Genomic DNA, 23895 nt, shown 5'->3' on the forward strand with positions numbered 1-23895 from the left:
GCTTCACAGAGTTCAAGTAACAGACATCTCAAAATCAACTGTTCAGAGGACACTGCGTGAATCAGGCCTTCATGGTCGAATTGATGCAAAGAAACCACTAAAGGACACCAATAACAAGAAGAGACTTGCTTGGGCCAAGAAACACGAGCAAAGGAAATTAGACCGGTGGAAATCTGTACTTTGGTCTGGAGTCCAAATTGGAGATTTTTGGTTCCAACCGCTGTTGCTGTGGGAGACGCAGAGAAGGAGAACAGATGATCTCGGCATGTGTGGTTCCCACCGTGAATCATGGAGGTGGTGGTGTGATGGTGCTTTGCTGGTGACACGGTCAGTGATGTATTTAGAATTCAAGGCACACTTAACCAGCACGGCTACCACAGCATTCTGTAGCGATACGTCATCCCATCTGGTTTGCACTTAGTGGGACTATCATTTGTTTTTCAACAGGACAATGACCCAAAACACACCACCAGGCTGTGTAAAGGCTATTTTACCAAGAAGGATAGTGATGGAGTGCTGCATCAGATGACCTGGCCTCCACAATACCCCGACCTCAAACCAATTGAGATGGTTTGGGATGAGTTGGACCGCAGAGTGAAGGTAAAGCAGCCAACAAGTGCTCAGCATATATGGGAACTCCTTCAAGACTGTTGGAAAAGCATTCCAGGTGAAGATGGTTGAGAGAATGCAAAGCAGTCAAGGCAAAGGGTGGCTAATTTGAAGAATCTAAAATATACACTGCTCAAAAAAATAAAGGGAACACTAAAATAACACATCCTAGATCTGAATGAATTAAATAATCTTATTAAATTCTTTTTTCTTTACATAGTTGAATGTGCTGACAAAATCACACAAAATTATCAATGGAAATCAAATTTATCAACCCATGGAGGTCTGGATTTGGAGTCACCCTCAAAAATAAAGTGGAAAACCACACTACAGGCTGATCCAACTTTGATGTAATGTCCTTAAAACAAGTCAAAATTAGGCTCAGTAGTGTGTGTGGCCTCCACGTGCCTGTATGACCTCCCTACAACGCCTGGGCATGCTCCTGATGAGGTGGCGGATGGTCTCCTGAGGGATCTCCTCCCAGACCTGGACTAAAGCATCCGCCAACTCCTGGACAGTCTGTGGTGCAACGTGGCGTTGGTGGATGGAGCGAGACATGATGTCCCAGATGTGCTCAATTGGATTCAGGTCTGGGGAACGGGCGGGCCAGTCTATAGCATCAATGCCTTCCTCTTGCAGGAACTGCTGACACACTCCAGCCACATGAGGTCTAGCATTGTCTTGCATTAGGAGGAACCCAGGGCCAACCGCACCAGCATATGGTCTCACAAGGGGTCTGAGGATCTCATCTCGGTACCTAAAGGCAGTCAGGCTACCTCTGGTGAGCACATGGAGGGCTGTGCGGCCACGCAAAGAAATGCCACCCCACACCATGCCTGACCCACCGCCAAACCGGTCATGCTGGAGGATGTTGCAGGCAGCAGAACGTTATCCACGGCGTCTCATATCACCCTCATGGAGTCTGTTTCTGACCGTTTGAGCAGACACATGCACATGTGGCCTGCTGGAGGTCATTTTGCAGGGCTCTGGCAGTGCTCCTCCTGCTGGGTTGTTGCCCTCCTACGGCCTCCTCCACGTCTCCTGATGTACTGGCCTATCTCCTGGTAGCGCCTCCATGCTCTGGACACTACGCTGACAGACACAGCAAACCTTCTTGCAACAGCTCGCATTGATGTGCCATCCTGGATGAGCTGCACTACCTGAGCCACTTGTGTGGGTTGTAGACACCTTCTCATGCTACCACTAGAGTGAAAGCACCGCCAGCATTCAAAAGTGACCAAAACATCAGCCAGGAAGCATAGGAACTGAGAAGTGGTCTGTGGTCACAACCTGCAAAACCAGTCCTTTATTGGGGGTGTCTTGCTAATTGCCTATAATTTCCACCTGTTGTCTATTCCATTTGCACAACAGCATGTGAAATGTATTGTCAATCAGTGTTGCTTCCTAAGTGGACAGTTTGATTTCACAGAAGTGTGATTGACTTGGACTTACATTGTATTGTTTAAGTGTTCCCTTTATTTTTTGGAACAGTATATTTTGATTTGTTGAACACTTTTGTGGTTACTACATGATTCCATATGTGTTATTTTATAGTTTTATGTCTTCACTATTATTCTATAATGTATCAAATTGTAAAAATAAAATGAAGAAAAACCCTTGAATGAGTAGGTTTGTCCAAACGTTTGACTGGTTATACACACACACACACAACACTACCATTCAAAAGCTTGGGGTCACTTAGAAATATCCTTGTTTTGCATGAAACATACATGAAATGAGTTTGAATAGGAAATATAGCAAAATGCATAGGGAATGCAGTCATTGACAAGGTTAGAAATAATGATTTTTAATAGAAATAATAATGGTGTCCTTCAAACTTTGCTTTCGTCAAAGAATCCTCCATTTGCAGCAATTATAGCCTTGCAGACCTTTGGCATTTTAGTTGTCAATTTGTTGAGGTAATCTGAAGAGATTTCACCCCATGCTTCCTGAAGCACCTCCAACAAGTTGGATTGGCTTGATGGGCACTTCTTACGTACCATACGGTCAAGCTGCTCCCACAACAGCTCAATATGGTTGAGATCCAGTGACTGTGCTGGCCACTCCATTATAGACAGAATACCAGCTGGCTGCTTCATCCCTAAATAGTTATTGCATAGTTTGGAGCTGTGCTTTGGGTCATTGTCCTGTTGTAGGAGGAAACTGGCTCCAATCAAGCACTGTCCTTCTTCAAGATCCCTTTTACCCTGTACAAATCTCCCACTTTGCAACTCTGCCTAGAAGGTCAGCATCTCGGAGTCGCCTCTTCACTGTTGACGTTGAGACTGGTGTTTTGCGGGTACTATTTAATGAAGATGCCAGTTGAGGACCTGTGAGGTGTCTGTTTCTCAAACTAGATACTCCAATGTATTTGTCCTCTCGCTCAGTTGTGCACCGGGGCCTCCCACTCCTCTTTCTATTCTGGTTAGAGCCTGTTTGCGCTGTTCTGTGAAGGGAGTAGTACACAGCGTTGTACGAGATCTTCAGTTTCTTGGCAATTTCTCGCATGGAATAGCCTTCATTTCTCAGAACAAGAATAGACTGACAAGTTTCAGAAGAAAGTTATTTGTTTCTGGCCATTTGTCTGTAATCGAACCCACAATTGCTGATGCTCCAGATACTCAACTAGTCTCAAGAAGGCCAGTTTTATTGCTTCTTTAAATCAGCACAACAGTTTTCAGCTGTGCTAACATAATTCTAATGATCAATTATCCTTTTAAAATGATAAACTTGGATTAGCAAACACAACGTGCCATTGGAACACAGGACTGATGGTTGCTGATAATGGGCCTCTGTACGCCTATGTAGATATTCCATTTAAAAAATCAGCCGTTTCCAGCTACAATAGCCATTTACAACATTAACAATGTCTACACTGTATTTCTGATCAATTTGATGTTATTTTAATGGACAAAAAAATTGCTTTTCTTTCGGAAACAAGGACATTTCTAAGTGACCCCAAACTTTTGAACGGTAGTGTGTGTGTGTGTGTATATATATATATATATATATATATATATATATATATTCACAAATATATTTTAAATCATAGTTAATTTTTCCTTTTCTTTTTTGTACATTCCACAAACAAAAAAACGTATACATACGAACTTACAGACACATACAAACAATGACTATATCTCTTCTGCCCAGACCCGCATGCTCACACCACTATCCCTAGCGCCTGCATTATTGTTTGCCACTTGGTCTTAAAATTGTACCAATTAGTTTCTCAGCCGCCCATGCTATTTCAATAAAAATATTTACAAAAAAATCAGTGATGGGAAAAGAATCGTCCAGCCCATTGGGTCTCACTTTTTCTAAGATATTGTCAGTTGGATAGGCTTTCTGCAAGGTTTTGCAGATCTTCCCCATCATATGAACATCCTTTTCTGACTCAAATAAGATTCCCTCAAGGTTGCGCCGATGTCAAAAATATTTCAAATCAAGATTTTGTGATGTAACTTTTAAGTTTCATGTATTCTAAACTATCTACACTGAACAAAAATATAAACTCAACAATTTCAAAGATTTTACTGAGTTAGAGTTGATAAAGGAAATCTGTCAATTGAAATAAATTCATTAGCCTCTAATCTATGGATTTCATATGACTGGGCAGCCTGACTTGGCAGCCAGGCCCTGCCAATCAGAATGAGTATTTCCCCACACAGGGCTTTATTACAGACAGAAATACTCCTCAGCACCCCCACCTCCAACCCTCAGACGATACCGCAGGTTAAGAAGCCGGATGGAGAGGTCCTGGGCTGGCGTGGTTACACGTGGTCTGCGGTTGTGAGGCCGGTTGGACATACAGAAAAATACTCTAAAACGACGTTTGAGGCAGCTTATGGTAGAGAAATTAACATTACATTCTCTGGCAAGAGCTCTGGTGGACATTCCTGCAGTCAGCATACCAATTGAACACTCCCTCAACACTTGAGACATCTGTGTTGTGTGACAAAACTGCACATTTTAGAGTGGCCTTTTATTGTCCCCGGCACAAGATGCACCTGTGTAATGACCATGTTGTTTAATCAGCTTCTTGATATGCCATACCTGTCAGGTGGATTATCTTGGCAAAGGAGAAATGCTAACCAACAGGGATGTAAACAAATGTGTGCACAACATTTTAGAAAATATGGAAAATATTTCTGAGATTTTTTATTTCAGCTCATGGGACCAACACTTTACATTTTGCTTTTATATTTTTTTCAGTCCAAAATTACTTTTTAATTCTGTCATGGAAATAAATGTATTTCCTGTTACCAAGTCATTTACAGTTTCTATGCCTTTAGTTTTCTATGTGGGCCAATTTATCGATGAATTCAGAAAAGCTATCCAAGGATTATTCCATAAGGTTGTGTTTCTAGGGAGTGATATTGGTTCTTGTAAAATACGTTTCATTTTCTTCCATATCGTTAAAGTATTCTTAACTATGAAGTTGTTAATGTTCTTTATCCTTTTTACTATTTATATATTTGACAACTTTTACTTTATTACATTCCTAAAGACAATAATGTACTTTTTACTGCATACATTTTCTCTGACACGCAAAAGTACTCGTCACATTTTGAATGTTAAAGCAGGACACGAAAATCATCCAACTCACTCTTCTCAAGAGAACATCCCTGGTCATCCCTACTGCGTCTGGTCTGGCAGACTCACTAAACACAAATGCTTTGTTTGTAAATGGTGTCTGAGTGTTGGAGTGTACCCCTGTCTATCCGTTAAAAAAAAGAAGACAATTGTGCCATCTGGTTTGCTCCAAAAATGTATTTAACATATCTACTTTTACTTTTGATACTTAAGTATATTTTAGCAATTACATTTACTTTTGATACTTAAGTACATTTAAAACCAAATACTTTTAGACTTTTACTCAAGTAGTATTTTACTGGGTGACTTTCAATTTTACTTGAGTCATTTTCTATTAAGGCATCTTTACTTTTACTCAGGTATGACAATTGGCTATTTTTTCCACCACTGCCAATGATAAACTGTTTGCATAGTCTAGATGTGTAGATAAAAAGCATATGAAACTCACAGTGGACTAGTAGTTTTTTGCGAATCACGTTCATTCCTCCTCCCTTGTTTTTGCTTCAGCTTGGCTTCGGCCTTCTCTAGCTTCCTCGCGTCCACAGTCTGAGATGGTGGTGGTGTAAGAAGACAAAATGGATGACGTTCACAGGAGAATAACATATGTTCAAGTCAGCCCTGTAGCTTTGACAAAGAATGTAATACACAAGAAGATACGGTGCAACAAAAATACTTTACTGTATTCTGGCCTCTCTTCATCATCCAGATCCCTTGGACATCGTTAGTGGCAGATACTGAGACGAGAGGGGAAAGACAGAAGGAGTGGAATGATGTAACTAAGTCAGGAAGGATTTTAAAAAGACATGGGAGAGGGGGTAGAAAGGGTAGAGAAAATAGGAAGTTCGAGCAGTAGAGGACGGTAAAGAGAGGTAAAAAAAGGCTAAAACAGCAGATAACATAACTACAGGCTACCAGAATAAATATCAAACATGGACCGTAAAGCTGACAACAAAGAGCAAGACCTTAGTCCCCCTGCAGACAAGGGACTTACCACACTCTGCAGATATCTGAGACAACTGCACCGGAGCGTCGAGCAGCACTTGCTTTGAAGCGGCATGTCCGTTACTCCTGGTGGAAAAGACATGAGTACATTTTTGATGAATCAGCAAGCGGAATTACATAAAATATTAGCTTTTGGTGTGTGACAATTAGTTCATCTTTGTGTTGTATGCTGGTTGTGAAAGAGGTGGGTGTTAAGGTTTTGTGTGTGTTGCACTTACAGTTTAAGAGTGTTGAACATCTGCTGACAGATGTCCCGGATGTCATCCTCGTTTTTACAGTCAGCAGACGACCCCTGCAGCAGCCCTCCAATCGCATCATACACCTCCTCTCCATCCTCAAACTCCACCCCTCCACAGTCCAACACACCTATCACAGAGGAATACCACAGGATAGAAATCAGGGGCGCAATCAGCAGGATGCAACTTTTAGAATGTTCAGATAGAGAAATGCTAATAATGTGGCTCTCTGACTTGTAGCATAAGGAAACACGTCGGCTCTATTGATGAGATTTCTAACTGCAACTTTCAGCTACTGAACATGGCTCTGGATCAATCTTACTTTGTCTGAGAATCTACAGGTGACACACACTTTGGGAGGGACACAACAAAATGTTATCATGAAACAGTCTTGTAATAAGCTAGACTTAGCCTGGTCCCAGATCTGTTTGTGCTCTTGACAACTCCATGCACTCATGATCGATAAATAGCATGTGCAACTATAGCTACAGATTTGGTTATATCACATTAACTGGTGTACAAAGATTTTTGGTGTCCATTACTGGGCGTTACAGGAAAGCACCATACAAACCACCGGCATAGATTTTTCAACTAAAGCATCTTTGAAATGTCTGTTTCCAGTTGTAGGTGGTTCTACAAAAACCATAGAACATTCAGAAAGATACTAAATGCATGTTTTGTATCGAATGAGATATGCCTCTGCAACTGGAAACAGGCATTTCTAATCTATCTAGAATTGTTTTAAGGTCATACCAAGGATAATTTTCCTACTTCATTTTCAATTAAGACCCCTTGAAGTATAAAAAATATATATATATATATAAAAGTTATTTGATGAAAAAGTGTATTTGGCCTTCCTGCTATTAGCCCATACAAACGCATTGAATAACTGATTCACTACATGGAACAACAGTCCACAAAATAAATATCTAAAGTGTCATTTCTATATCTTAGAGATATAAGAAAGATTAAGAAACATACATTTTTGTACATGTTCGTCAGAGTCTCACCTTAGCACAGAGCGGTCATATTAGTATGTAGCCTAAACTTTACGGACGCTACAGACAGAAGTTGGCAGATCGGCTGTATCGACTTCAGACGAGTCCCAAGACGCTACAGACGATTTTGTGAGAAGACCGATTTTCGGGATGTCTCATGGTCTGACAAACACCGCTCAAGCTCTGTCACCACAGATGCGGAAGTGTGACATAGGCGGATGCAGTGAATTGAGACGCATCCAATGCAAAAAAAATGATACACTACATGATCAAAAGTATTTGGACACCTGCTCGTCGAATATCTCATTCCAAAATCATGGGCATTAATATGGAGTTGGTCCCCCCTTTGCTGCTATAATAGCCTCCACTGTTGTGGGAAGGTTTTCCTGTTGCCACAAAGTTGGAAGAACAGAATCGACTAGAATGTCATTGTATGCTGTAGCATTAAGATTTCCCTTCAGTGGAACTAAGGGGCCTAGCCCGAAACATGAAAAACAGCCCCAGACCATTATTCCTCCTCAAACAAACTTTACAGTTGGCAATATGCATTCGGGCAGGTAGCGTTCTCCTGGCGTCCGCCAAACCCAGATTCAACCGTTGGACTGCCAGATGGTGAAGCGTGACTCATCACTCCAGAGAACGCGTTTCCACTCCTCCAGAGTCCAACGGCGGCAAGCTTTACACCACTCCAGGCGACGCTTGGCATTCCGCATGATGATCTTACGCTTGTGTGGCTGCTTGGCCATGGAAACCCATTTAATTAAGCTCTCGACTAACAGTTCTTGTGCTGATGTTGCTTCCAGAGGCAGTTTGGAACTCGGTAGTGAGTGTTGCAACAGAGGATATTTAGGCGCTACAACACTCAGCGTTTCAGTTCTGTGAGCGTGTGGCCTACCACTTCGCGGCTCAGCAGTTGCTGCTCCTAGACGTTTCCACTTCACAATAACAGCACTTACAGTTGACTGGGGCAGCTCTAGCAGGGAAGAAATTTGACGAACTGACTTGTTGGAAAGGTGGCATTCTATGACGGTGCGACGTTAAAAGTCACTGAGCTCGTCAGTAAGGCCATTCTACTGCCAATGTTTGTCTATGGAGATTGCATGGCGGTGTGCTCGATTTTATACACCTGTCAGCAACGGGTGTGGCTGAAATCGTCAAATCCACTAATTTGAAGGGGTGTCCACATACACAGTGCATTCGGAAATTATTCAGATCCCCTTGACTTTTTCCACAATGTCACGTTACAGCCTTATTATTTTTTTAAAAATAATATATCAATAAAAATCCTCAATCTATACACAATACCCCATAATGACAAAGCGAAAACAGGTTTAGAAATGTGCAAATTTACATAAAAAAAAAAAAACAGAAATACCTTATTTACATAAGTATTCAGACCCGTTGTTATGAGACTCGAAATCGAGCTCAGGTGCATCCTGTTTCATCCTTGAGATGCCAAGAGTGTGCAAGAGAGAATGCCAAGAGTGTGCAAACCTGTCATCAAGGCAAAGGGTGGCTATTTGAAGAATCTCAAATATAAAATATATTTTGATTTGTTTAACACTTTTTTGGTTACTACATGATGTGTTATTTCATAGTATTGATGTCGTCACTATTATTCTACAATGTAAAAATAAAGAAAAACCCTTGAATGAGTAGGTGTCCAAACTTTTGACATGTAGTAGTATACATACATACATACATACATACACACAGTTGAAGTCGGAAGTTTACATACACCTTAGCCAAATACATTTAAACTCAGTTTTTCACAATTCCTGACATTTAATTCTAGTAAAAATTCCCTGTCTTAGGTCAGTTAGGATCACCACTTCATTTTAAGAATGTGAAATAATAGTAGAGAGAATTATTTATTTCAGCTTTTATTTTTTTCATCACAATCCCAGTGGGTCAGAAGTTTACATACACTCAATTAGTATTTGTTAGCATTGCCTGTAAATTGTTTAACTTGGGTCAAACGTTTAGGGTAGCCTTCCACAAGCTTCCCACAATAAGTTGGGTGAATTTTGGCCCATTCCTCCTGACAGAGCTGGTGTAACTGAGTCAGGTTTGTAGGCCTCCTTGCTCGCACACGCTTTTTCAGTTCTGCCCACAAATGTTCTATAGGATTGAGGTCAGAGCTTTGTGATGGCCACTCCAATACCTTGACTTTGTTGTCCTTAAGCCATTTTGCTACAACTTTGGAAGTATGCTTGGGGTCATTGTCCATAACGATGGTCATTATGGCCAAACAGTTCTATTTTTGTTTCATCAGACCAGATTAAATTTCTCCAAAAAGTACGATCTTTTGTCTTGTGCAGTTGCAAACCGTAGTCTGTCTTTTTTATGGCGGTTTTGGAGCAGTGGCTTCTTCCTTGCTGAGCGGCCTTTCAGGTTATGTCGATATAGGACTCGTTTTACTGTGGATATAGATACTTTTGTACCGGTTTCCTCCAGCATCTTCACAAGGTCCTTTGCTGTTGTTCTGGGATTGATTTGCACTTTTCGCACCAAAGTACGTTCATCTCTAGGAGACAGAACGCGTCTCCTTCCTGAGCGGTATGACGGCTGCGTGGTCCCATGGTGTTTATACTTGCGTACTATTGTTTGTACAGATGAACGTGGAAATCGCTCCCAAGGATGAACCAAACTTGGGGAGGTCTACAATATTTTTTCTGAGGTCTTGGCTGATTTATTTTGATTTTCCCATGATGTCAAGCAAAGAGGCACTGAGTTTGAAGGTAGGCCTTGAAATACATCCACATGTACACCTCCAATTGACGTCAATTAGCCTATCAGAAGCTTCTAAAGCCATGACCTAATTTTCAACTTAGTGTATGTAAACGTCTAACCCACTGGAATTGTGATACAGTGAATTATAAGTGAAATAATCTGTCTGTAAACAATTGTTGGAAAAATTACTTGAGTCATGCACAAAGTAGATGTCCTATCCGACTTGACAAAACTATAGTTTGTTAACAAGAAATGTGTGGAGTGGTTGAAAAACGAGTGTTAATGACTCCAACCTAAGTGTATGTAAACTTCCGACTTAAACTGTATATATACAGTGGGGAGAACAAGTATTTGATACACTGCCGATTTTGCAGGTTTTCCTACTTACAAAGCATGTAGAGGTCTGTAATTTTTATCATAGGTACACTTCAACTGTGAGAGACGGAATCTAAAACAAAACTCCAGAAAATCACATTGTATGATTTTTAAGTAATTAATTTGCATTTTATTGCATGACATAAGTATTTGATACATCAGAAAAGCACAACTTAATATTTGGTACAGAAACCTTTGTTTGCAATTACAGAGATCATACGTTTCCTGTAGGTCTTGACCAGGTTTGCACACACTGTAGCAGGGATTTTGGCCCACTCCTCCATACAGACCTTCTCCAGATCCTTCAGGTTTCGGGGCTGTCGCTGGGCAATACAGACTTTCAGCTCCCTCCAAAGATGTTTTATTGGGTTCAGGTCTGGAGACTGGCTAGGCCACTCCAGGACCTTGAGATGCTTCTTACGGAGACAATCCTTAGTTGCCCTGGCTGTGTGTTTCGGGTCGTTGTCATGCTGGAAGACCCAGCTTTGACCCATCTTCAATGCTCTTACTGAGGGAAGGAGGTTGTTGGCCAAGATCTCGTGATACATGGCCCCATCCATCCTCCCATCAATACGGTGCAGTCGTTCTGTCCCCTTTGCAGAAAAGCATCCCCAAAGAATGATGCTTCCACCTCCATGCTTCACGGTTGGGATGGTGTTCTTGGGGTTGTACTCATCATCCTTCTTCCTCCAAACACAGCGAGTGGAGTTTAGACCAAAAAGCTATATTTTTGTCTCATCAGACCACATGACCTTCTCCCATTCCTCCTCTGGATCATCCAGATGGTCATTGGCAAACTTCAGACGGGCCTGGACATGCGCTGGCTTGAGCAGGGGGACCTTGCGTGCGCTGCAGGATTTTAATCCATGACGGCGTAGTGTGTTACTAATGGTTTTCTTGGAGACTGTGGTCCCAGCTCTCCTCAGGTCATTGACCAGGTCCTGCTGTGTAGTTCTGGGCTGATCCCTCACATTCCTCATGATCATTGATGCTCCACGAGGTGAGATCTTGCATGGAGCCCCAGACCGAGGGTGATTGACCGTCATCTTGAACTTCTTCCATTTTCTAATAATTGCGCCAACAGTTGTTGCCTTCTCACCAAGCTGCTTGCCTATTGTCCTGTAGCCCATCCCAGCCGTGTGCAGGTCTACAATTTTATCCCTGATGTCCTTACACAGCTCTCTGGTCTTGGCCATTGTGGAGAGGTTGGAGTCTGTTTGATTGAGTGTGTGGACAGGTGTCTTTTATACAGGTAACGAGTTCAAACAGGTGCAGTTAATACAGGTAATGAGTGGAGAACAGGAGGGCTTCTTAAAGAAAAACTAACAGGTCTGTGAGAGCCGGAATTCTTATTGGTTGGTAGGTGATCAAATACTTATGTCATGCAATAAAATGCAAATGAATTACTTAAAAATCATACAATGTGATTTTCTGGATTTTTGTTTTAGATTCAGTCTCTCACAGTTGAAGCGTGCCTATGATAAAAATTACAGACCTCTACATGCTTTGTAAGTAGGAAAACCTGCAAAATCGGCAGTGTATCAAATCCTTGTTCTCCCCACTGTATATATATGCTACTGCTCGACAAAAAAAAATCTCTGTCGACCAACAGCCTATAAACCAAACAATAGACAAATTGGGGTCAGCCCTAAAATAAGGAGCTGACAATTTGTAGGGGAGTGTTATATATTTCTACCTCGTTCATTTACTGAGAATGATTTAAGAATACAAAGACAAGATCAGAAGGTCAGGACTGTAGAGATTGTTGGTGATGATGGTGGGTGAAGAGAGATTTGCACAACAAAGTTCGAAAGTCACAGCCACAATTTCTGTTACCCAAAGTACCCATTCATGTGCATTTTACATGTAGGCCTATGTATTTTAAAGGAAGTGAGCTATAATCATCAATTTCATGACACAGGTATAATGAAAGCGCCCTAAGCTATAATATATGAGAGTCATAATGTTAAAATACCATAATCCAATGGGTAGCATATTACATAGGAAATTCATGCTTGGTGTATCATTTACAATGTTATAATGTGTATTACTGGTAATTTCTATCCTTTGGTGGGCAAATTTTATTGTCAACACATTCATAAATGGTGGCTTTGATCACAATTTTGAGGTTCAGGTTGATCAATGGTTATTTTTCTTTTCGTTTTTTTTTTATATGTATTTTTGTTTTCACTAATTTTATTTTAATTTTAAAAGATGGGTACTTCGGGTAACAGAAATTGTGGCTTTGACTTTCAAACTTTGTTGTGCATACATATTTTTTTTTCTTCATACTGGCCCCCCGTGGGAATCGAACCCACAACCCTGGCATTGCAAAAGCCATGCTCTACCAACTGAGCTACATCCCTGCCGGCCATTCCCTCCCCTACCCTGGACGACGCTGGGCCAATTGTGCGCTGCCCCATGGGTCTCCCGGTCGCGGCCGGCTACGACAGAGCCTGGATTCGAACCAGGATCTCTAGTGGCACAGCTAGCACTGCGCCACTTGGGATGTTCATAGCTAGCTAGCAGCACAAGCACATTTACATTTACATTTTAGTTATTTAGCAGACGCTCTTATCCAGAGCGACTTACAGTTAGTGAATACTAAAATACTAAAAACTTACAGTTAGTGAATTATAAAATATAATCACGGTTTTCGATTTCGGTTACGATTATTTGGGTTGAATGCTGTAACACAGAATAAAACAATTAAAGTCCCATGATGTAAGTGACTGCCCATTACTGCTTATCACGTATTAACCATAATTTATTCACATTACTTTAATAGTTTTTGTGTATATTACATTTGGTTTATTTGATTACTATTATTTCATTACAAGTCATCTCATCTCAATAGAGCTGCTGTCTATGCTGTCTGACAAAATCACCATTTTGTAGTTCTGCAAAGTAAATAAAGCATACTTTTATGACTGCTGAATACCAACTATCAATCACTTAGATCATGTATTTTCAGGTAGAGATACCTTGCGAAGTAACAGCTGATCTGTACAACCCCTCACGATCGCGCATTCTTCTGTCTGTTCCATAGCATGCCTAAAATAAAAACAGACCAGACAAGTAGATGCGTGTAGCAGTGTGGTCGTGAATTGTGTTGTGTCCTCGTGTAAATAGCCTGTTTTTTTATTTTGTATTTTTTTCGTATATATTTCTCTATCTCACTTCCCATCCTTTAACCAAATATACTTCCCTGCAACCCGCCTCACCCAATATGGAACGGATTCTATTATTTCCTTTATTTTTATCAAAAACCTACAGCTGAAACTAGCCAGCTAACTAGCTACTTGCTATTAGCCACAGTTAGCGGTCTTCATCACTGTCCATGGCCTGCACTACTTACCAGCCAGCTCTAGCCTGGACAATTATCGGTCTGCACAGCGTGCTATCGATCCAGAGCATATCAGATTTTCTGCCGGAATCACTGGACCTTAACACGGGATCATCGCAACTAGCTAGCTGCAACCGAATGGCTGTTGTTGGCTTATACACCACTGTCCCGATGCCCCAGTTAGCCTTGAGCTAGCCTCGAGCCAGGCCCATCTCCCGGCTATCTACCTCTCTGTCAACCGGACGGGACCTCCTAGTGTCGACACGGAGCCCCGCCGATCCATCACGACTGGTCTGCCGTCGTAATCGTCTGACGGGGTTTCAACAGGCTTCCCGTTGCGACGACCATGAACATCCATCTGCTAGCCCCGGCCCGCTAGCACGCGCAATCAACAGCCGTGCCTCCTGCTCGCCTGTGCTGTAGCAGCCTACAAACTGCTCCCGGACTTAGCTATTGTTGTTCACTAGACCTTATGATCACTCAGCTACACAGCTGATGCCTGCTGGACTGTTCCTTTACATGGTACCCGATCCTGTTTATCTGTTTAGCCTCAGCCCAAACTTTTGTCGCCATTACCAGTTGTTGTCTTAGCCCTCTCGAATAACACCTGTGATTGCGTTATGCCTCTCTCCCATGTCAATATGCCTAGCCTATTGCTGTTTGGGCTAGTTCTTATTGTACTATTTCACTGTAGAACCTCCAGTCCCGCTCAACCAGCCCCAGAGAACTCCTTTGTCCCACCCCCCAAACACGTGGAGACCGGCTCAATCGGTACCTCCAGTGATGCTACCTCTTTCATCGTTACCCAATGCTTAGGTGTACCTCCACTGTACTCATATCCTTGTCTGTACATAATGCCCTGAATCTATTCTACAACGCCCGGAAATCTGCCCCTTTTATTCTCTGTACCCAACGCACTAGAAGAGCAGTTCTTAAAGCCTTTAGCCGTATCCTTATTCTATTCCTCATCTGTTTCTCTGGTGAGGTAGATGTTAACCCAGGCCCTGTAGCCCCCAGTATCACTCCTACTCCCCAGGCGCTATCATTAGTTGACTTCTGTAACCGTAAAAGCCTTGGATTCTTGCATGTCAACATCAGAAGCCTCCTCCCCAAGTTTGAGTTATTCACTGCGTTAGCACACTCTGCCAACCCTGATGTTCTAGCAGTGTCTGAATCCTGGCTTAGGAAGGCCACCAAAAATTCAGAAATGTCCATCCCGAATTACAACATTTTCCATCTAGATAGAACTGCCAACTATCATACTATTCAGAAAGGTCCATCCCGAATTACAACATTTTCCATCTAGATAGAACTGCCAACTATCATACTATTCAGAAAGGTCCATCCCGAATTACAACATTTTCCATCTAGATAGAACTGCCAACTATCATACTATCCAGGTCTGTGCCCAAACATTTTGAGCTTCTACTTATAAAAATCCACCTTTCCAGAAATAAGTCTCTCACTGTTGCCGCTTGCTACAGACCCCCCTCAGCCCCCAGTTGTACCCTGGACACCATATGTGAATTGCTTGCCCCCCATCTATCCTCTGAGTTCGTACTGCTTGGTGACCTAAACTGGGATATGCTTAACACCCCGCCTGTCCTACAATCTAAACTAGATGCCCTCAATCTCACACAAATTATCAAGGAACCTACCAGGTACAACCCTAAATCTGTAAACATGGGCACCCTCATAGATATCATCCTGACTAATTTACCCTCTAAATACACCTCCGCTGTCTTCAACCAGGATCTCAGCGATCACTGCCTGCGTCCGTAATGGGTTCCCGGTCAAACGACCACCCCTCATCACTGTCAAACGCTCCCTAAAACACTTCAGCGAGCAGGCCTTTCTAATTGACCCGGCCCGGTATCCTGGATGGATATTGACCTCATTCCGTCAGTAGAGGATGCCTGGATGTTCTTCAAAAGTGCTTTCCTCTCCATCTTAAATAAGCATGCCCCATTCAAAAAATGCAGAACTAAGAACAGATATAGCCCCTGGTTCACCCCAGACTTGACTGCCCTTGACCAGCACAAAAACATCCTGTGGCGTACTGCATTAGCATCGAACAGCTCCGCAATATGCAACTTCAGGGAAGTCAGGAACCAATATACACAATCAGTTAGGAAAGCAAAGGCTAGCTTTTTCAAACAGAAATGTGCATCCTGTAGCACTAACTCGAAAAAGTTTTGGGACACTAAAGTCCTTGGAGAATAAGAGCACCTCCTCCCAGCTACCCACTGCACTGAGGCTAGGAAACACTGTCACCACCGATAAATCGACGATAATCGAGAATTTCAATAAGCATTTTGCTACGGCTGGCAATGCTATCCACCTGGCTATCCTTACCCCGGCCACCAGCTCTGCACCCTCCACTGCAACTTGCCCATTCAATTCTCGGGCCGGCTCTATTCTCTGTGTATATCAATGATGTCGCTCTTGCTGCTGGTGATTCTCAGATCCACCTCTACGCAGACGACACCATTTTGTATACATCTGGCCCTTCATTGGACACTGTTAACAAACCTCCAAACGAGCTTCAATGCCATACAACACTCCTTCCGTGGCCTCCAACTGCTCTTTAACGCTAGTAAAACTAAATGCATGCTCTTCAATCGAACGCTGCTTGCACCTGCCCCCCCGACTAGAATCTCTACTCTCGGCGGGTCTGACTTAGAATATGTGGACAACTACAAATACCTAGGTGTCTGGTTAGACTGTAAACTCTCCTTCCAGACTCACATTAAGCATCTCCAATCCAAAGTTAAATCTAGAATTGGCTTCCTATTTCGCAACAAAGCCTCCTTCACTCATGCTGCTAAACATGCCCTCGTAAAACGGACTATTCTACCGATCCTTGACTTCGGCGATGTCATTTACAAAATAGCTTCCAACACTCTACTCTACTAGCAAATTGGATGTAGTCTTTCACAGTGCCATCCGTTTTGTCACCAAAGCCCCATATACTACCCACCATTGTGACCTGTACGCTCTCGTTGGCTGGCCCTCACCACATATTCGTCGCCAAACCCACTGGGTCCATGTCATCTATAAATCTCTTCTAGGCAAATCCCTGCCTTATCTTAGCTCATTGGTCACCATAGCAACACCCACCCGTAGTATGCGTTCCAGCAGGTATATCTCACTGCTCATCCCCAAAGCCAACACCTCCTTTGGCCGCCATTCCTTCCAGTTCTCTGCTGCAAATGACTGGAACGAACTGCAAAAATCTCTGAAGCTGGAGACACTTATCTCCCTCATTATCTTTAAGCATCAGTTGTCAGAGCAGCTTACCGATCACTGCACCTGTACACAGCCCATCTGTAATTAGCCCACCCAACTACCTAATTCCCATATTGTTATTTACATTGTTATTTATTTTGCTCATTTGCACCCCAGTATCTCTATTCACACATCATCTTCTGCACATCTAACACTCCAGTGTTAATACTAAATTGTAATTATTTTGCACTATGGCCTATTTATTGCCTTACCTCCATAATTTACCACATTTGAATACACTGTATATAGATTTTCTATTGTGTTATTAAATGTACGTTTTGTTTATTCCATATGTAACTCTGTGTTTGTTGTTTTTATCGCACTGCTTTGCTTTGTAAATGAGAACTTGTTCTGAACTGGCTTACCTGGTTAAATAAAGGTGAAATGTAAAAAAAATAAAAAAAATAATTGTAGTTAATTACCACGTTTTATGCGCTTAACTATGTAGAATATGTTTGCATAAAGCAGAACAACAACTTTTCCTACTGCTCGACTAGTAGGGTTCTCGACGCACACCTTCCCACAATCCCCTGCGCCTTGCTCCAAAATTAATATGGCCGGAACTTCGTTTGACGAATTCGGAAGTGTTGAAAGCCCTATGTAAACCGGCTTCATATCCAAACCCCAACCTCCCCATTCACTGATCGATAACGCTTTCCCTTCCTTCAGCCCACCGCTCTCCTTGTTCATGTTTAGGCTGATGTTTTGTTTTAACTAAATTTTTTTGTTTTGCGACTTTGGGTCCATGAAAAGCGCAATATAACTAAGTCCCATGTATTATTATTATTATTGCATGCCGGTAAACTCACACAGAAGCAGCTAGTTTGCTATTAATTGAAGGCAATAAATTAGTTAGCCTAGCTCATCCGGTTAGTGGTTCAAATGGGCCAATTATGAGCTAACTACCGGCATGTTACGTGTTGGCTAACCAGCTAACGTGACTGTGCCTCAACGCTGTGTGGGACGGCTATGCTAGCTAACCTTACTTCACGTGGCAGAGGAGAAGAAGCCATCCGCCAATCTTCTAACCGGTGGCATTTTAAAGTGTACGAGATCCACACACCATCTCCATCCATTTACAGTCTCTTACCCGTGATGTATTCGAACACTTCGGTGTCAATTTCGGGAAACTCGCTCTTCAGAATATCCACGTATGTCGCCATGATACACCGGCTCATCCACAAGAACAGCGCATGTGCCCACAATATACGACAAGGCACGTCCTCAAACTATGCATTATGGGTATTGTAGTATTTTCTATGATATCTTTTGCGCTCATCTTTACCTCCCTCCACCTCTAATTGTCTTTGGTTCCATCAACCTCTTATGTAATGACATCAAAGATATTTCTAACTAAACCAAGATAGACCACTGCCCGTCGTTTCGAATGGAAACAAATGACTCATAATGGACAGAGGAGGTGGGCAGTGCCAAGCACGAGCTAGCGAGATCCTATTGGCGCGTTCTGGCATTAATTTGCATATTTCCTTTAAGGAACGCCTATTCTGTGAAGTGTACAAAAACTCAATTGGCCTTTGCACTCCTTCTAAACAACGCAATTTTTTAAAACTTTGGCAAAGGGTAAAGTCTACAAAACTTAGTCCAATCTGTTCGTAACAGATTCTAGTTTGGGGAAAATTGTATTACGATAATGTTTCATTGATGAGAAATATAGCAGAATGTCGGCCAAAATCAATCTCGTTCCATCTTCTCCTACTGCCGGCTATTTGGTAGTGAGTCATCCATCTGTGATTACATTACATTCCCAAAAATAAGAGTTGTTGTTTTTGGCTGTTATTGTATCCCACGATGAAATCGGGGAGGGGACTGTGGAACTGTCTCCATCCGTTAGTACTTTCATGCGTTGGTCATACGCAATATCACAGATAGCACTGGACAGATTTGGACGAAACTAGGGTGTATGGGGGGTGATAAGTGCCAGAATTAAGCCTAGGCAACCGTACCACCGTGTGGCTGTCGCCTAACATTGAACGTCTGACTGACATGACATGATACCAACGCCTTACTAACACCTGCGTGTAACTAACATGTCATCATACCAACGTCTGCGTGTTAATGAAAGTCATAAGGTCCATAGTTTTATATTTATATTAATTAAATCTCAACCATAAATGTTAGAAATGTACCGTTTTTCCTGTGCAAGCCGACATTCCGAAGTAGCCACCTTAAGCTATAGTGTAGCCTACGGCTTGTGTATTTCCTGTTATCGCTAATGGCCTAGAAATTATTATGTCCAATCTATAGGTAATCTGTCTTTCCCGCAACACCTCATGGCATGGTATGTTATCTTAACATTTACATTTACGTCATTTAGCTGACGCTCTTATCCAGAGCGACTTACAAATTGGTGCATTCACCTTATAGCCAGTGGGATAACCACTTTACAATATGTTTTTTTTTTTTTTGGGGGGTTGGGGGTAAGGGGGGTAGAAGGATTACTTTATCCTATCCCAGGTATTCCTTAAAGAGGTGGGGTTTCAAGTGTCTCCGGAAGGTGGTGAGTGACTCCGCTGTCCTGGTGTCGTGAGGGAGCTTGTTCCACCATTGGGGTGCCAGAGCAGCGAACAGTTTTGACTGGGCTGAGCGGGAACTGTGCTTCCGCAGAGGTAGGGGGGCCAGCAGGCCAGAGGTGGATGAACGCAATGCCCTCGTTTGGGTGTAGGGACTGATCAGAGCCTGAAGGTACAGAGGTGCCGTTCCCCTCACAGCTCCGTAGGCAAGCATCATGGTCTTGTAGCAGATGCGAGCTTCAACTGGAAGCCAGTGGAGTGTGCGGAGGAGCGGGGTGACGTGAGAGAACTTGGGAAGGTTGAACACCAGACGGGCTGCGGCATTCTGGATGAGTTGTAGGGGTTTAATGGCACAGGCAGGGAGTCCAGCCAACAGCCTGTTGCAGTAATCCAGACGGGAGATGACAAGTGCCTGGATTAGGACCTGTGCCGCTTCCTGTGTAAGGCAGGGTCGTACTCTCCGAATGTTGTAGAGCATGAACCTACAGGATCGGGTCACCGCCTTGATGTTAGCGGAGAACGACAGGGTGTTGTCCAGGGTCACGCCAAGGCTTTTTGCACTCTGGGAGGAGGACACAACGGAGTTGACAACCGTGATGGCGAGATCATGGAACGGGCAGTCCTTCCCCGGGAGGAAGAGCAGCTCCGTCTTGCCGAGGTTCAGCTTGAGGTGGTGATCCGTCATCCACACTGTAATGTCTGCCAGACATGCAGAGATGTGATTTGCCACCTGGTTATCAGAAGGGGGAAAGGAGAAGATTAGTTGTGTGTCGTCTGCGTAGCAATGATAGGAGAGGCCATGTGAGGATATGACAGAGCCAAGTCACTTGGTGTATAGCGAGAATAGGAGAGGGCCTAGAACTGAGCCCTGGGGGACACCAGTGGTGAGAGCACGTGGTGCGGAGACAGATTCTCGCCACGCCACTTGGTAGGAGCGACCTGTCAGGTAGGACGCAATCCAAGAGTGAGCCGCGCCGGAGATGCCCAGCTCGGAGAGGGTGGAGAGGAGGATCTGATGGTTCACAGTATCAAAGGCAGCAGACAGGTCTAGAAGGACAAGAGCAGAGGAGAGAGAGTTAGCTTTAGCAGTGCGGAGAGCCTCCGTGACACAGAGAAGAGCAGTCTCAGTTGAATGACCAGTCTTGAAACCTGACTGGTTTGGATCAAGAAGGTCATTCTGAGAGAGATAGCTAGAGAGTTGGCTAAAGACTGCACGCTCAAGAGTTTTGGAGAGAAAAGAAAGAAGGGATACTGGTCTGTAGTTGTTAACATCAGAGGGATCGAGTGTAAGTTTTTTGAGAAGGGGTGCAACTCTCGCTCTCTTGAAGACGGAAGGGACATAGCCAGCGGTCAAGGATGAGTTGATAAGCGAGGTGAGGTAAGGGAGAAGATCTCCGGAAATGGTCATTTGACTTAACAAACGAGGAACGGATGTTGTCAACCTTCTTTTCAAAATGGTTGACAAAGTCATCCACAGAGAGGGAGGGGGGATTCAACAGGGAGGAGAAGGTGGCAAAGAGCTTCCTAGGGCTAGAGGCAGATGCTTGGAATTTAGAGTGGTAGAAAGTGGCTTTAGCAGCAGAAACAGAGGAAGAAAATGTAGAGAAGAGGGAGTGAAAAGATGCCAGGTCCGCAGGGAGTCTAGTTTTCCTCCATTTCCGCTTGGCTGCCCGGAGCCCTGTTCTGTGAGCTCGCAATGAGTCGTCAAGCCACGGAGCAGGAGGGGAGGACCGAGCCGGCCGGGAGGATAGGGGACATAGAGAGTCAAAGGATGCAGAAAGGGAGGAGAGGAGGGTTGAGGAGGCAGAATCAGGAGATTGGAGGGAGAAGGATTGGGCAGAGGGAAGAGATGATAGGATGGAAGAGGAGAGAGTAGCGGGAGAGAGAGCGAAGGTTGCGACAGCGCATTACCATCTGAGTAGAGGCAGAGTGAGTAGTGTTGGAGGAGAGCGAGAGAGAAAAGGATACAAAGTAGTGGTCGGAGACATGGAGGGGAGTTGCAGTGAGATTAGTAGAAGAACAGCATCTAGTAAAGATGAGGTCAAGCGTATTGCCTGCCTTGTGAGTAGGGGGGGACGGTGAGAGGGTGAGGTCAAAAGAGGAGAGGAGTGGAAAGAAGGAGGCAGAGAGAAATGAGTCAAAGGCAGACGTAGGGAGGTTAAAGTCACCCAGAACTGTGAGGGGTGAGCCATCCTCAGGAAAGGAACTTATCAAGGCTCGCTGTATACAGATCTAAATGTTGTTAGCCAATCACAGACTGTGTTCCCAGTAGCCTACATCAGACAACCAATAAAAGTTGTGTCCTTGGCTTTCAGTCGAAAATAGGAGTTCGTAGGCTTTCACAGAGGGTCCTTGCTATTCGGGATCCTTGGGATGTCCCTAACTCAATCAAGTATAAATGTAAAATGGTTAAGGTTAGTGTTAGTTAAGGGTTATAGTTTAGGGTTCAGGGTAGGGACGTCCCAAGGAATCCGGATAGCAGTGACCATTCATAGAGTGAGAGACTGGCACAGTATTTGAGAGCTCGGGGGCGACACAGACATATATATATATTTTTTTTTTCAAGTGGCAGACATGATTTTCGAGATTGTCTGCCCCAGATAGTTTCCTTAGAGATGATTAAAATAATTACCAATATGTCCTTGATCCGATTGAGGAGTAAGTAGGCTATATTTAAGTTATGATATCGTTAGAAAATATTTAGGCCTACTGTGTTGATAAGGCACATTTGGTTTATTTGAAAATAATTACTTTTTTGTTGATAACGAGTTGATAACGTATTGTCGAAAGCACGTAGGCAATATTATTTACTGTGTCAATAGGGGAGTAGACTAGTGTACAATAATAACGTAATTTGATGTGCTAGTATTATTTATTTCATGAATTATTTAAATTGTAAATGAAAATATACACACGTGGTGCTATAGGATATTTACATATTTAACATTGTAATACACTACCCCTACATGCCATTGTGTGCTGGAGCTATGGGTTTATTTTTCCACTGTCACTAGGCCTACACATTCACACTCAAACTGAATTGAATGGGAGATGCATAACTACTTTTCACTGAAGAAGGGAAACGAGGTACAACATACAACTTCAATCGAAGACCTAAAATCATGCCTGACAAGACCAATGGAATCATAACGGTATCCTAATATAGTTGGGATACAGGAGTAGCCTATTCTACAATAATGTAACTGTATGTGCTAGTATTGTTTATCTAATTGATAAATTCAAATTGTAAATGTGGATGGGTACACAACTTCATTCAAAGATTATGGTATTGTACAAGGTAGATACAGAAGTCGCCTATAGTCTACAATAATAATGTAATTGAATGTGCTATAGTATAATTTATTTCATTGATTAATTAAATTGTAAATGGGGATGGGTAGGCTACTTCATTCAATAAATACTGAATGTCTTGCTATCTCTGGGATTATGTTAATGAAGGCTTTTCAGCAGTTGAACTACAGTGGCTTGCGAAATAATTCAACCCCCTTGGCATTTTTCCTATTTTGTTGCCTTACAACCTGGAATTAATATAGATTTTGGGGGGGTTTGTATCATTTGATTTACACAACATGCCTACCACTGTGAAGATGCAAAATATTTTTTATCGTGAAACAAACAAGAAACAGAAAGCTTGAGCGTGCATAACTATTCACCCCCTGACCCCCCCAAGTCAATATTTTGTAGAGCAACCTTTTGGAGCAATTACAGCTGCAAGTCTCTTGGGGTATTTCTCTATAAGCTTGGCACATCTAGCTACTGGGATTTTTGCCCATTCTTCAAGGCAAAACTGCTCCAGCTCCTTCAAGTTGCATGGGTTCCGCTGGTGTACAGCAATCTTTAAGTCATACCACAGATTCTCAATTGGATTGAGGTCTGGGCTTTGACTAGGCCATTCCAAGACATTTACATTTTCCCCCTTAAACCACTCAAGTGTTGCTTTAGCAGTATGCTTAGGGTCATTGTCCTGCTGGAAGGTGAACCGCCGTCCCAGTCTCAAATTTCTGGAAGACTGAAACAGGTTTCCCTCAAGAATTTCCCTTTATTTAGCGCCATCCATCATTCCTTCAATTCTGACCAGTTTCCCAGTCCCTGCCGATGAAAAACATCCCAACAGCATGATGCTTCCACCACCATGCTTCACTGTGGGGATGGTGTTCTCG

At 42.9% G+C, this 23895-nt stretch overlaps 1 protein-coding gene across 1 annotated transcript in view; it reads right to left on the reverse strand.

Annotated features, from left to right (window-relative positions):
- The window catches only part of LOC121561797 (ATP-binding cassette sub-family F member 3), a 30331-nt gene extending 11845 nt beyond the window's left edge, over positions 1–18486 (reverse strand). The window contains exons 1-5 of the mRNA XM_041874254.2: positions 18274–18486; positions 6426–6573; positions 6197–6273; positions 5884–5939; positions 5654–5751 (exon numbers count right to left, since the gene is read on the reverse strand). Coding sequence (XP_041730188.1) covers positions 5654–5751; positions 5884–5939; positions 6197–6273; positions 6426–6573; positions 18274–18361 — 467 coding nt within the window. The 5' untranslated portion in view covers positions 18362–18486. The remainder of the gene's footprint in view (positions 1–5653; positions 5752–5883; positions 5940–6196; positions 6274–6425; positions 6574–18273) is intronic.
- Positions 18487–23895: the final 5409 nt, after the last annotated feature.

The sequence above is a fragment of the Coregonus clupeaformis genome, chromosome 5 (genome assembly GCF_020615455.1).
Source record: "Coregonus clupeaformis isolate EN_2021a chromosome 5, ASM2061545v1, whole genome shotgun sequence".
Classification (NCBI taxonomy): Eukaryota; Metazoa; Chordata; class Actinopteri; order Salmoniformes; family Salmonidae; genus Coregonus; species Coregonus clupeaformis.